Source organism: Microchirus variegatus (assembly GCF_963457635.1).
Source record: "Microchirus variegatus genome assembly, chromosome: 2".
NCBI lineage: Eukaryota > Metazoa > Chordata > Actinopteri > Pleuronectiformes > Soleidae > Microchirus > Microchirus variegatus.
This window is the reverse complement of record NC_139803.1, coordinates 41,598,073-41,613,688: the sequence shown is the minus strand read 5'-3', so window position 1 is coordinate 41,613,688 and position 15,616 is coordinate 41,598,073. Positions and strand designations below refer to the sequence as shown.

The 15,616-nt window shown below is 41.8% G+C and overlaps 2 protein-coding genes across 2 annotated transcripts; both read right to left on the bottom strand.

The window, feature by feature from the left end:
- Positions 1-5,312: 5,312 nt before the first annotated feature.
- On the bottom strand, positions 5,313-9,220 carry LOC310944439 (uncharacterized protein). Its single transcript, XM_083910229.1, has 5 exons — positions 8,013-9,220; positions 7,651-7,887; positions 7,322-7,546; positions 7,038-7,080; positions 5,313-6,966 (listed from the first exon to the last, which is right to left on the bottom strand). The coding sequence occupies exons 1-5, from the start codon at positions 9,183-9,185 to the stop codon at positions 5,858-5,860; spliced, it is 2,787 nt and encodes a 928-aa protein (XP_083766355.1). The 5' UTR covers positions 9,186-9,220; the 3' UTR covers positions 5,313-5,857.
- On the bottom strand, positions 9,209-13,037 carry LOC310942077 (uncharacterized protein; the record flags this gene model as incomplete). Its single annotated transcript, XM_083907360.1, has 4 exons — positions 12,816-13,037; positions 9,978-10,138; positions 9,311-9,875; positions 9,209-9,225 (listed from the first exon to the last, which is right to left on the bottom strand). The coding sequence occupies exons 1-4, from the start codon at positions 12,991-12,993 to the stop codon at positions 9,209-9,211; spliced, it is 921 nt and encodes a 306-aa protein (XP_083763486.1). The 5' UTR covers positions 12,994-13,037.
- Between the last annotated feature and the right edge of the window lie 2,579 nt (positions 13,038-15,616).

Genomic DNA, 15,616 nt, shown 5'->3' with positions numbered 1-15,616 from the left:
CGATGTCAGTTCACCCTCGCATCAATTATGCGCGTCCACGTCTGCCAAGAAAACCTGTTGTGCTGCAACGACTCGTTGTTACAGTGTAATTCAGAGAAAACATGCAACAGAAGCAACAGTCAGTCGTTTTCTACGTTCTGTTCAGTTTCTGATTTTAACTCTAATTCTAAAACTGGATATGTTTTCTGGAACTGGTCAGTGTAGATTATTTGTTCATTTAAATCAGGCGTGACGTACGGACGACCCACGGGCTAAAACCGCCAGAGAATTTAAAACACAGATACCTGTACCTACATTATACCTGCATTTTGTAGATCCACTGTGTTAATGGTAAACTCAAGCGTAATATTGTTGAAATTGCACCTATTTTTCCCTTAACAATACTTTGTTAAATGTAAAACAAAGGGAAACATTCTGTTTCTTTCAAGGTCTGTCTTCAATTTTCACTTTCTTTTCATTATAAACAATGGATTTTCTTTAATTTTAGGGCAATTTTTTTGACAAATAAGTGAAAGACAAAGACAACTGGCAGCGATAGCCTACATAATCGATCACTCTTAATCTCTAAATTTGTATTGACAGTCTCTTAATTTGTATTGATAGTCTCTTAATTTGTATTGATTGTCTCTAAATTTGTATTGATAGTGTCTTATTTTGTATTGATTTATCTTAATTTGTATTGATAGACCCTTAATTTGTATTGATAGTCTTTTAACTTGTATTGATAGTCCCTTAATTTGTATTGATAGTCCCTTAATTTATATTGATAGTCTTTTAATTTGTATTGATAGTCTTTTAACTTGTATTGATAGTCCCTTAATTTGTATTGATAGTCCCTTAATTTATATTGATAGTCCCTTAACTTGTATTGATAGTCCCTTAATCTGTATTGATAGTCTTTTTATTTGTATTGATAGTCCCTTAATTTATATTGATAGTCCCTTAATTTGTATTGATAGTTAGAGATAAACTAGTGATAAAGAAATTAAATGAAAACATAAATGGAAAACTAAATTATGCAACTTGTCTTCATGAAACCAAGTATTGTTTGAATTAAAATAATTAAATCAAGTACTTTTTTTTAAATAGTGTAAGCATTCTTCCGTTTATTTGTAGGCCACATTTTACAGAACAAAGATAAATAAAAAATGTATACACATATATAAATAAACACAAATATGTAAAATATAGAGCAGAGAGAACCAGCAACACCTCAGATTATCAACCAATCGATCGATCAATATCTGTCAATCTGATAAACAAGCGATAAAGTAAGCGTTTGCTGAGGTTTGTGTTTGACACTGAATTATAATCCAGTCCGTTTAATTATACTGGACATTTTTAATTGTTGAATTTGCTAAATGAGTGAATGCAAGAATATGGCTTCTCACTAGTTTAGAATGAAATAAGAGAATGAGGTCAAAGTGAAGGCAGTAACTTTAAAGATGACTGTGTTCAAAGAGCAAAGTTAGTTTTTCTTTCTTTCTTCAAAGGTTTCAGAGACGTAACCACATGGCCAGTGTTTACACAAAGCCGGTCAAACCACACTGGAACTAAAAAAAAAAAAAAAGCCAGCGTCAAAGGGCACAACAATGAGACGTTGTACCAAGTGTCAGGGTTTTTCTTCTGTTTTTAAAATATCCAAGAAATATTTTTGATATTTCATCACATTTTGTTGCCATTTTTGCACTTTTTGTAGTCACATAAGTCATTTTTATGTAAAACTTGATCGCATTGCACAACCTCACTCACTCTAAAGGTGTGTGTGTGTGTGTGTGTGTGTGACTCATGCATGGACTTGCTAAAACACTCCCCACACACACACACACACGCACACACACACACACGCTACATACGACACATAATGAACAACATGTTGGAACAAACTGGTTGAGGAAGTTAGCCGTGCATTAAACCAAATCAAATAAAACATTTTTTTTTTTTTTTTTTTTAAAGAAAAACTGATTTGCAGTGATTCGCTGCACTGTGTTTGTTCCCCGACAGAAACTAAAACAGAGACACTGGTGTGAATGAGAGACGACTCACCTGTACGCATGAAATCACAGCAGCAGGACTCACACACACACACAAAAAAACCAAAACAAAAATAAAGCAAAAACAAACCCAGCGACAGCCAAAACAGCCAGAGACCGAAAGTGTTTCAGTGTTTTCTTGCTCTTCTTTTTATCTTTTCTTTGCCCCCCTACATTTTCCACCCACACTCCCTCACTCGCTCTCTCTCTCTCTCTCTCCTTCCTTCTCGTCTTCATCGATCTGTCATACTTGCTGTAACACGCAGTGAACCGAAGGCGTGTCGCCTCCGTCCCGTCAGTCAGATCCTCATGTGTTGAGCAAGGAATTCCACCTGCAGTCAAATTAAAGGGACAGTTCAAGTCGGGTTTCTGTTTTGTTTTTTCGTTCCAATGTCAATGTCAACGTTTCCCCCCCCCCCCCAATCAGGGTACAGTTGGGTACAGTATTCGCCTCGACGGCGGGGGGCGTACAACCAAAAATATTCAGCGAATAAGCAGGAATTTGTAATGGTAAATTCAATTTCTCTGACTCAGAGATACAACTGCCCATCACCCTCTACCTGCCCAGTACAGAACACCAGGTCCTTTGTGTATAGTGTATTGTATATTCACCGATAGCTACAGTAGACAAAGAGGTGTGAAAACAGCACATTGAATGGCAGACACTTTGTCTATTGGAGGAATGCAAAAATGCGAAAATAAAAACTTGTCGGCCGGCAGAAGTTTCTCTATTTCATTCTTCACCAGCAGCAGAGAAATTTCCACCACAAATTCAACGTGCGCTGATAATGCGTTATCCAACATGGCGACACGCGCTGTATCTATGTACGACTTTAGCAGAGTTGTTATTTTACGGTTTTGTTTGCGCGGTGCCTTTCTATCAATAAGTAACACAGCACGCGTGCTATAAACACACAAAACAGTAGACATGGCGTAAGTAAAGTACGTTAGAGATGCTGCCTCAGGGTATCCGCGTGGTTTTAAAAAGTCTTAAATCCAATCATTTGAATTTAAGGCCTTAAAATGTCTTACGTTTTCCTAAAATCTCATATGCAGTTTTGAAAGGTCTTAAAAATCTATTAAGGGGACTTTTACTTGCATAAACTTCAGTCTGGCTTTGAAATTTTTCTATTTTTGAGGATGCGCTAGCATAACTACAACACGGAACTGAAGTTCCGTGAGAATTGGTCGAGCACCACTAGCTAGGGTGCTGTGGGCGCGCCGCGGTGTGCTACAACTTAGCATAGCAGCGGAGAAAACTTAATGGAAGTCCACAGCTAAGCCGGATTGCAAGTTCAACTGGATTTGGATTGGATTTTCAGTGTGGATTTGAAATGGGTCTTAAATTGTATTCATTATGGTCTTAAAAAAGTCTTAAAAAGTCTTACATTTGACTTGTTGAAACCTGCAGAGACCCTGCTGCCTAGCAACAGTAGTAAACAACTTTCACAAAGCGATCCCTCTATTTGTTCACATCCTACGACAAAAACCAGTCTTTTTGTAACGTGGTAGCAATCGTCCTATGAATTTAAAGCCACTTGACGTCATTTTTGTCGCAAACGCCCGGCCACACTATGGCGACCATAAACCTTCATCTTCAGAAGGGTAAGGCCCGCTGGTCAGGCTTGCGTTTCGACTGAGAACAGTAGCTGTACTCGGCCGGCAAAGTGTGCGTACGACGTCATACCGGTGCGTCGACAACAAACGGAGAACGCGGGACAACGGGACATCCGTTTGTGTCCGTTTGTCTCAAGATTTGTATGAGAACAGACGACGGTGGACGTTGAAGAAACACCGTTGGGCAAGGGATTGACGTTTTTTTCTGTCGCCCCAGTTAGCTTGACCCTCTTGGGTCTAGCTCCACCGGCACCGTACCGTACCCCAACTCTGGTACCCCAAGAGAAGGGTACCAAAAAAAGGGAACGGTTGGGGCCGGTTGTTTTGGTACGATTCCACCGGCGCAAACAAATACACAGATGAACAGAAACGGGTCAAATGAATTAAAAGCAAACGAAATAAATATTGAAATATATATATAATATAATAAAAAAGAAGCAGTGCGATAGAGAAAGGCAGTTGTTGGAGCTCATCCTGAATTGATCGACTCTTACATGACAAGGTAAACCACTCCAAAGACTTGGGGCATCTGGGTGCAACTTGGTTTGAGGATCTTGTTACCAGCGTATTTAAAACCCTAAAAACAAGCAATACAATCTTTAAAAAAGATCAATCTCGAATTGTGCAGGAAGTGGCGCAAACGCGGTCATGCTTTGTTTTTTCCGGTGAGAAGACGAGCTGCTGCATTTAGTCTGCAGACGACGAGACGGCGTACGTACGTATATATACGGCACCTTTTCATTCTACAGTTAAGTTGAAAACAAGAGAGTGTTTTGCAGCAGCACAGGGGCGGGTGGGGACAATGAGCGTTTGTCTGAAAAACAGTCTTTAAAACTGATCACTTCCTGTGTGCAGGCGACATGAAACCTAAACGCGACTAAACTGAAAAACACAAACAACTCGGAACGTTAAAAAAAACCGTCTTAAAAACACATTTGCTGTGTTAAAAAAAAAACACATTTTTATCTCGTGGAAACTGATGATTGTAAACCCGCTCACTCCCCCACACCAAAGACCATAGAAAAACCAACGTTTTTAGCTCACGCGGACTCTAGAAGTGTCGCTGTACTTTACCGAGGTAAAGGAAGAACACTTTTGAACTCACAGACGGAGGCCGCAGCACATCGAACACATCGACTTTCTTCATGGACTTTGGTGCGGTCGTGGTGAGTGGTTTACAAAGCAACAGACGCTCCAGTTTCCAGTTTGGAAACTGGAAAACTATATTGCGTACACCTTCTCCTCATCCCAGCAGTCCCTCGACGCATTGGCTACTGCGAATAACTAAAGACAAACATTCACATCTATACCATCTTGTAGATGTAGTCGTGCAAGACTCGTGTAAGATAAAGTGTCCCGGAAGGTTTTTTTTTTTTTTTTTTTTTGAAATCTTGATTGCATCTTTATCTAACTTTTTGTTTCTGGTGGAAACTCTGTGCGCTTGTAAATATTATTTGTCAGGCAACATAGAAACAATCAATCATACAATTTCCAACACTGCACGCTGCAAAAATTGTGCGAAGTGATTGTCACTTTATTAATCTCCACATCCACGTACACCCCGCACCCCAGGTTAGCAAATACACAGATGAAACAATTAAAAGTCAAAATAAAAGTATGAATCTTGATAAGATTGCAACGCAAAACATGGGATACGTCAATACTGCGATACAGTCATTCTCAGATCGTAATCTGACACAGAGTTTTGTTGTGTGTTCATAACAACGTCTTATTACAAAATCAATTGCAGTTGCCTCCAGGTTATAAAGTTTACAAACTTTGCCAGAAAGTTTCATTGGCATCGGATGAAACAAAGCATTCGAGTGCAAGTCAATATTGCATTTTTGGTGCTTTTGTATTACGGAAAGACACCAGTGCTATTAAATCATAAGGCAAATCATTATGCAGCACAAAAAAAACGAAATGAAAATCAAATCGAAAAGTTAGATTTACAACAGAAAACTGTTGTTCTGTTATCAAAAATATCAATGTCAAACATTTGAAGGCACCAAAAAAACAAAGTAGTGATTATTGAATCAGCTATGAAAGGAGCCCCTCTCTCGCTCATAGTAAGAGGAAACTCTAGCTGCTTCCCGGGCTGAAACCGGGCTAAGTCAACGCAACCGCACATCGGTAAAACCCGAACTATCACTTTGAGATGTTTTTGCCGATGTGCCGCGGCCGCTAAGTGGCTACAAACACAGCTACTACTTCGTGATCGACTTGACTACATTGATCGACTTGACTAAATTGATCGACTCGACTACATTCATCGACTTGCTTACATTCCAGACCTTGTTGCAGGCCATCTCAGCTGCCTCCGCCGGCGTGTTCGCGTCTTTGCCCGCATCGTATCCGGCGACACCACCTGCTACGGCTCCTGCTCCCACCGCTACTCCGGCAACTATTAGTTTCATTCTCCCCCCGGTTACTAATCCTTTGGCTGCCTTTGCTGCCGTTTGGAGGCCTTTGGCTTTAGCCAACTGTGAAAGGCTGCCCACAGGCGATAAATCCAATCCTAATATAAAAGCCGCGGTAAAAAACGCCCCTAGCACTGCTCCTGTCGCAACTGCTGTCACATTAATCAAAAGTCTGTTCGATACATTGATTTTAGCTTGTTTCAATATGACTTCCTGGGACATGTTTGGCGACGACTGTCTGATGCAATCTACCTCGTTGCATATGTCGTCCCCCACTTCTCGCAGCGTCTTGTTGCTGTAGAAGCCGCCGTTCTCGGCCATCATCTCGTCAATTGTGCTCAGAAGCTCTTCCACCTGCTTGCTGCTGTAGTTGCGCTGCGGTTCGTTCTTGCGCGGGCTATTGTTGAAGACCACGTACCGGCCGCCGCACTTCTGCACCAGGCGTTGCAGCTTCCTGTTCTCACCGATCAAGTCCTGAATCTCACTCCCCTCGTCGAGTCGGTCACCGTGCGTGAAGGCGATGACGGCAAAGTTCAGCGCGTCTTCGGAGAAGTTCCGTTGGATTTCGGCGATGACTTCCTGCTCCTGCAAAGTGAACCGTTCGATTTTAAGCACAATGAGGAAAACGTGAGGCCCCGGCGCGCACTCTGTGATACCCCTCATTATCTGAAGCCTAATCTCCTCCGCCGGCCTGTCTGTATCAAAGAAACCGGGGGTGTCGATCAAAGTGATGTCTCTGCCGTCGACGGATCGTGTTTCTGCCTTACACTGACTTGTTTTCGAATTGAATGCAGAGCTCGTGGGGAACAAATCCTCTACCCCAAATATGCTGTTAGCCAGGGTGCTTTTCCCCGACCCAGTCTTTCCAAGCAAGAAGATCCTCGTTGGCGTCGAAACTGGAGGAAAAAATAAACAATTCAGTGTTGTGCATTTGGTCTTTCTTGTCTGTGCAAAAATCTATACTCACCTTGGTCTGGTTGATCAGTATCTTTCAGAGATTCTTTGAAGACCTGCAGAGACAAGGATCAAGTGTAAAATAGCAATTCCAGGCATACACAGCTATGCAGAATACATTTTAGCTAATAATTTCTGTTGCTTACTGAATTTTGACCAATTAAAGGTTTCACTTCCCTGCATGTTGTAGAAGTTTCCTTGCTCTGCAGAAGCCTCTACAAGGAAACTTCTAAAACATGCAGTGGATCCCCAGGACCAGGATTGAAGACCCCTGATTTATAGAACAATTTCCATTACCTCGGCAGCCTCCGTGTCAGTGGGGTGTATGGCAATTCGGATCAGGAATGGCGTTCTGTTCACTTGGTTCCGTTTAAATTCCTGAAATTCTTCCCGTAGAACCCTGGCGACCAAGCTTCTGGGAAACTGCAAGGCGATCCCAGCTCCGACGACAGGGAACGCAACAGATCCAAAGCCGCGATCCACGCAGGAAGACAGGACTTGGTTGATGGCCATTCTCAAAACCTGCAAAAGGCCAGAATCTAATGATTTCTGATGGTACGTGCTTGTGATTGTGTATAAAGCAAAAAGCTTGTGAAAGCAGTGAGACTCCTTCGTTATTGTTTCACCTGGACTGCGACTCCGTCTTCATCGCCATCATAGGAACATAGGTTGAGGAAGAACACTGCATTGAACGGATGTCCTCCAAAGCCCTCCACCAGAACTGCATCACCAGGGAACGAATTGTCTCCTGCTGCTCTGTTGAACCCATCGGTCAACTGGGATCCGACGATTTCAGCCAAAGCCCTTCCAACATTGGTGTCGAAAGGATAGTGTCGAATCATGGGACACACGACAGCGTCCACCTAAGGGGAAACCAGAGGATCAAACTGGAAATTGAATGCAGTTCCAGACCAATTTTACTGAAAGGGCAAGGCTGAGACCGCACTGTTGGGCCATCTGTAGAACTAATCGGATTCAAGATACTCACCGTTTGGTTTTCGATGGCTTGCTGAACAACCTCGACAAGGACACCGTCTGCAGGAGGTCCAGCGGCGGCTCCTCTGTCTGCGTATGGAGAGTCAAAATCCATTCGGAACTCCGAATCGCTCGGTGAACCGAATTCGGCACTGTTCCTTTGAAAAAGCCTGTCGCACGCTTCTTGCATGGCCCTCACCACCTCTTCTCTGTTATCAATCAGGATGATGTTGCGCAGACTCTCTCTCTCTCCATCACTATCAAACTCTTTCACGGCCGTCGCAATAGCCTCAGAGCAGGCGGCAGCGCCAAACGCCCCTGAGCCGATGCAGGGTATGGCGATCGAGTCCATCGCCGTTCCTTCAGCTTTATCCAGAGCGGCGCGTATTGTTTTCTTCAGCAACGACCTTCCTCTGCTAGCTGGTTCTCCAGCTACAGGTCCGACAGCATGCAGCAGTCTCTGGCAGCGCAAGTCGCCCCCTGTGGTCGCGACCACTTCACCTACGGGTATTTTCCCATTGCGCTTGACTATGTCATTACTCTCCCTCTGTACATCAGGACCGCCGGCTGCACTCAGAGCAGCGGCAACACCGCCGCCTCGACTGTGATCCAGGTCTTCGTTGGCAGCGTTAACCAGGGCTTCAGCCTCCAGTTTGGTGATGTCACCGTACCGCACCACTACCTGGAGCCCATCGCAAAGGGTGTAGCTGGCAACTTTTCCTTCATTCAAAGAAGATGCCGCCCGTTTGGAATCGTTTCCCCCCGCGACAGTTGATGGGTCTAGAGATGAACCCAGCAGGTTTCTGACCTCAGTCACTTTGCCGGAAGGCCCTTGAGGGATTGAGTTTAGAAAGATATACTCTGCGACAGTTTTATTCAGGTCTTCAACCTCTTTGGTGTGGCCCAGTAAACATATAGTGGTGTCGGAATGAAACAGGACATTGACCCTACATTGCCACCGGTTCATCTCATTTGTCTTGGACTTCAGTATCCTCTGTAGTTCCACTGACAAATTACATTCAATGTCTAGTTCCTTGAATTCAGCCTGCAGCGCTGCCTCTGCAACATCTAGTTTATCTACAAAGACGGAAAAGAAATGCAGCTCCATGTCTTGCAACTCTATTTCCACCTCATCACCAAGCTGTAGGAAGTCGCCGAGCATCCCTCGGCCTCCGTACGCTTTCATGAGAAACGCCAAAAGACGTCGGCTCAAGTTAGAAACCGTCCTTTCTGACACCAGACTCGCTTTTTCAGATATCCAGTCACCAGCCGTGACAATTTCCCCCACAGAACCTTCCAACACTACCTGACCTGCATCTCCCCGTGTGATTTTAACACCTGGACATTTTTCCCTCAAACCGTTCTCCAATCCTCGCCACAGAAGGCGGAGTTTGGCCTCACCGAGTCGCCGAGTGGCGGTGTGCCTCTCGTTCGAAACGGACGCTTGACATTTACGAGCGAAGTCGCCCGCGTCCACCAACGTGGCGTTGACCTGGGCGTGTTTTCCAACCACGACAGCCATACCGATTTCATCGTACACTTTCACCTGATCTGAAGAGAGGCGAGAGCTGCAATACGCAAGCAAAGCCTTGGCTTTCTGGCGGTCCACCTCAAAGTGGCACACGTAGCCACCGAAGAGCTCGTCCACCTCAGCCTTCCAGTTTGTGCCTTCGTGTGCAGCATCAGGTGGAGCTAATCTCCTGACCAGAACCCTGCCCTCCTCTGGGTAAAGCTGAGCAGTGCAGGCCATTGACATGAGCTCCGTCTCTAGCTCTTTCCATGCCTTGTATGTTTCCTGAAGATAGTTAAGGAGGTAAGTATCACAGTGTAGTTCATACTCTTCACCACTTGATGGAGGTATTGAAGCAGGAATAGACTGAGGGGAAACACATTTGACATGATGCAGTGTCATATGATTGATGTGATCACATTTTTTCTTCTCAACAACAGGAAATGCAGACATTTCTTTAACTCTTACCTGAGCAGGACGCCTTGAATCAGGGTTCATGGTGGAGGTGGAGGTGGTGGTGGTGATGGGAGCAGAGGCGTCAGGTTCAAGGCTGGCTCGCACAGTGAAAACCAGAGAGCCACCCGGGAGCTCTACAACATGCTCACGCCTCTGCAGGACCCTTTGTTGAGCTAAGAAAGGACGAAAACTGCTCAGTCCCCTTACCACAGTCCATTGTGAAAACCATTAGATATTGATATATTTGATATTCATCTAAAAAAACGCTGATTTTCTCCATGGAATTCGGTGCAGGAGAAGCAGGCAGTTAATAAAGTGACAAAAACTAAATTTCCAGTAAAAGGCTGTCGTGTCAACATTTAAACCCATTGTTCTTTTGTGTCTTTTATCTGGTCTTAGTGACAGTTAGTGCACACTTCAAAGTCAGTTTAGATCATCTGGATTATCCTGATGTGAGACGAGGCAAATTAACCAACACGGTACATTTCAACTGCAGAGCAATTCAAAGTGACCAAAATGAGGCATTTACACAGAATAGAGCTCTATAGATCCATATACACACTGTGTGTGTGTGTATATATACATATATGTATATATACACACACATATATGTATACAAATATGTATACATACATATACACACATATATGTATACATACATATATACACACATATGTATACATACATATATATATACACACATATGTATACATACATATATTATACACACACATATGTATACATACATATATATACACACACATATGTATACATACATATATATACACACACATATGTATACATACATATATATACACACATATGTATACATACATATATATATACACACAATTATGTATACATATATATATACACAAATATATGTATACATACATATATATATACACACATATATGTATACATACATATATATATATATACACATATATGTATACATACATATATACATACACACATATATATACATACATACCACATATGTATATTTTCATATATACACACATGTATACTACATATATACACACATGTATACATACATACATATATACACACACATGTATACATACATATACACACGTGTATACACATATACATACACACATATATGTATAAATACATATATACACACATGTATATACACATTTATGTATATATACGTATAAACACATATGTATATACACGTATGTATATATACGTATATACACGTATGTATATATACGTATATACACGCATGTATATATACGTATATACACGCATGTATATATACGTATATACACGCATGTATATATACGTATATACACATGTGTATATATACGTTTATACACGTGTGTATATATACGTATATACACAAGTGTATGTATATATACGTATATACACAAGTGTATATATACGTATATACACATATGTGTATACACATATGTGTATATATACGTATATACACATATGTGTATACACATATACACATATATACATACATATACACACATTGTATATACACATACACATATATACATCTATATATACTTTAACAGACTAGTACAGTGAACTAGATAAATAAACCTTTGTCCTTTTCCCTCTCCGTCTCTTCTCTCTGTTCAGTGAAAATGAAAGTGAAACTAAAAAATTGTTCACCGCCGTACGTGTCCCCACAAAAGCCAAGAAACATGAGACGCTGGGGGGGGCGTTTTGACCCGCGGTGAATGTTGATGTAATTGAATCCAGGAAACTGCAAAAAACACTGTCGCATAGAAACTTGTTTTTATGCTTTTGTGAGGACACAGCACAGACGTACAGCGGTGCATTCCCGAGCCAAGTACCCTAAACTAAACCTAAAAAAGCCCTTTAAAGTTGTTTAAAAATATATATATATATATATATAAATGCAAGTATGCACACACACGGACACTGACTTTCCTTCATCATTCCTGGGTACTTCCTCTTCTAAAACAGTCTTCTTAAAAATGAAATGATCGACAATATGAGGACTGGCTTTGTGTCCCCATAATAAGGAAGACCTGTCCGCTACATGTTGGTGTAAACAACAGTAGCACACACACACACACACACACACACACACACACACACACACACACACACACACACACACACACACACACACACACACACACACACACACACACACACACACACACACACACACACACACACACACACACACACACATTCTTGTACTTGCTGCATACTGAGGACCAGGTAAAAGAGCTGACAAAGTGAGGACCATCATTTCCACTTTATAAATCAACACAATTACAAATATCTTCTTCATGAATGACATCTACTTAAATTTGAAAAAAAAATTTGACCCAAAATTTGACAAAAACGTCATACTATACTGTCATCCAAAATTGGAAAAAAAAATTGACCCAAAATTTTTGGTCCAATATTTTTGGGTCAAAAATTTGAAAAAAAAAATTGGACCCAAAATGTTTGGTCCAGAATTTGAAAAAAAAAAAGAAAAAAAAAATTGGACCCAAAATGTTTGGTCCAAAATTTAGCAAAAAAGGTCATACTATATACTATGTCGCCCAAAATTTGAATTTTTTTTTTTTGACAAACAGAGTATAGCATGTTATAGCAACCTAAGGAAGGGATTTCAATGAAAACAAAGTGAGGACCGACCAAAATGTCCTCACTCTGTAAAAATGTCCTCACTTTGTTGGTTAAAAACCCTCACTGGTCCTCAGTATGGCGCAAGTACAAGAACACACACACACACACACACACACACACACACACACACACACACACACACACACACACACACACACACACACACACACACACACACACAGGTGAGAATACACTTACACTTTTCCGTGCTGTAAGCGACCCTGTAGACTCTGTCGTCGACTCTGATCAGTGGCCCACAGTCGCCTCCTCCCGACTTGTTTCGCAGACTCAGATAAATCTGCAGCCGCCGCCTCTGCTGCTCCTCCAGCACGACGGGGCAGTCAAAGAAAACATGATACGGGTGATTGTCAGCCATGATCCTGAAGAGGATCTACGGCAACGTTGGCCCTGTGTAGCAGAGAGTGTGTGTGTGTGTGTGTGTGTGTGTGTGTGATCTGTCTCTGCTGAGTCACACAGCTATTGTAAGGGAAAGGGGGAAGCAAAAGAGGAGGTTTCACAGAGCACCATTTAGTTATCTGGTGTGTCGTTAACCCTCGAGTGGCTCCGAGGGGTAAATCTTTGCTCTGCAATCAGCTGCGGTCGGTGGTTGGAAACGCGTACGCTGCAATAAAACACAACGCTTTGGCACGGTCCAAAGTACAAGACGATAATGTTGATGTTGTCCTTAGTGACAATACTTAATTGTGCCACGGTTTTCAACATCCAAAACATGAATAACGAATAATAGTCAAACAAGAAACAATAACACAAGAGGAGTTATATAAAGACACACAGTGTATTAACAATTAAAAAGTGCAAAATGTTCATGTTCGGTATAGATAAGCACCGAAAAAAACGACGGACGCACTTGTCCACGATAACAACGGTATATGAGGACGCTAGTGATTATGAGATACTCTACTGCAGGGGTGTCAAACATACGGCCCGCGGGTCCAAAAACCGGCCCACTCAAGGGGTCCAAATCTGGGTCAAATTGAATTTAAATACACATTTTGTCAGTTTCAGACACCTGTGACTCAATGTTTTGTGCACACGCGTAAAACGCTTAACTTTTGCATAATATTTTTGAAATTGCACCTATTTTTCCCCTCAAGAAATTTCAGGTTTTGTAAAAAAGACGCTTCATTGCATGTAAAAAAAATTTGAAAAAATTTGGATATCTTGTTGTTTATCGGTATTATTTTAATGGTCCGGTCCACTTGAGATCAAATCTTGATCCAACGGGATCAATAAAGTATCTATCTATATTGTATTGTACAAGTATTTTCTTCACAGTATTTGTATTTTCTAAAACGCATAGTTGTAAATGTAAATACGCAATATTTCTGCTCTTTCCTGGCAGCATTCAGGAGTTGTTTTGTTGCAGGGGAAAGGTGAAATTGACAGAAACCAACACATGGAAGCCTCGTTGACAGATTTGATCGACACCGATTTTAGCCAATTATTTGTAAAACTATAGATCTTAGGGCAGTGGATGCTTCCAGTGTAACTCCAAAGAGGGGGACGGGGTCATCCGGACGTATGGCCACCCTAGTATAGACAGTTTAGCTCCCAACGAACCTGCGAGCTAAAAATGTCGATTTTTTTTTCCCCTTATGGACTTTAGCGTAGCAGAGTTAGCGAGTTAGCGATGTGCAACCTTTAGTTTCCGCCACATAAAACATCGGTAACGATAGCAAGATGACGCCGAGTTACATCACAGACTTGAATCCGAACGTGTGCGCGGCGAGGTCGCCGTTTCTCGCGCAACCACGCGTTTACAAAGAAACGAAACCAAAAAACAAAAGGGTTCACACAAAACCAGTTAGTCCGGTCCTCGTCGACAAAGCAGGCTTTGTTTTACGGTTAATTTTAAGATTCTTGGCACCAAAACATGTAAACAAAAATTTTTTTTTTACGGTGGCCCACAGTGGACACATCCTCTGAGCGTTGATGCTAACCGAAGGCTACATGCAACTTCACCAACACATGTTGCTAAATTGTGCAGACTGTACCTTTAAATGTTTATTATGCATCTTCAGGATTTTCCGCTTCATAAAGTTAAAGTAAATGCCAACTCCCACATTTCAAATCCAAGCTAAAATAAAAAGTCACCTGAATGTCATCAGAATGGCATACTCTGCACTGTTCAATTTTACGGTCTTTTATTATACTTTTTACATTTTTATGTTTGCATTGAATATGGTGAGTGTCAAGAAAGACGCCAACAAATAAAATGTATCATTACTATTGTTAAACAGAGCAAAATTTTACAAAAACTACTAATTTACAGGGCACTTCCTGGTTTTAGATGAAACTACAGCAAGATTCAAAATGGCCGACTTTGCATTTTGTCAAGTTCGAAGTTTCGAGCCGATCGGTCAACTTGTACGGCAAAGTTACAGCCCACTTCCTGTTTCACGGCAAACTAATTCGCCAAAGTTCCGATGGTTGCCGTGGCTGCGTCCTTTGATAATTTTGTGTTGAGCAAAACTGACACTTTTTTTCACACTGGTACGATAAACACGCTCAGATGAGTTTGTTTCGTTAAAGGCGCGCGCAAATCGCCAAAATGGACTCCAAAGCTAGCATGACCGACTTCCTGTTAGGTAAAAGAAATTCAGTCAAATTGGCGCGTTTTATTTTTATGCTGATACGATAAACATGCTCAGATGAGTTTGTTCGTTTACGGCGCGCGCAAATCGCCAAAACGGACTCCAAAGCTAGCATGACCGACTTCCTGTTAGGTAAAAAAAATTCAGTCAAATTGGCGCGTTTTATTTTTATGCTGATACGATAAACATGCTCAGATGAGTTTGTTCGTTTACGGCGCGCGCAAATCGCCAAAGCGGACTCCAAAGCTAGCATGGCTGACTTCCTGTTTGGTGAAAAATGCAGTTTACGACGCGCGCAAAAACGGCAAAATGGACTCCAAAGCTAGCATGACCTTCTTTCTGTTAGGTAAAAAAAAAACCGAGTCAAGTCGTCAAATTGAAGCG

Coding starts and splice junctions, on each gene's coding strand:
- LOC310944439 (XM_083910229.1), bottom strand. CDS start 9,185: ATGAAAGCGTACGGAGGCCGAGGGATGCTCGGCGACTTCCTACAGCTT. Junction 7,888..8,012: donor AAGCCATCGAAAACCAAACG/GTGAGTATCTTG, acceptor GTTTCCCCTTAG/GTGGACGCTGTCGTGTGTCC. Junction 7,081..7,321: donor CTGACACGGAGGCTGCCGAG/GTAATGGAAATT, acceptor TTGTCTCTGCAG/GTCTTCAAAGAATCTCTGAA.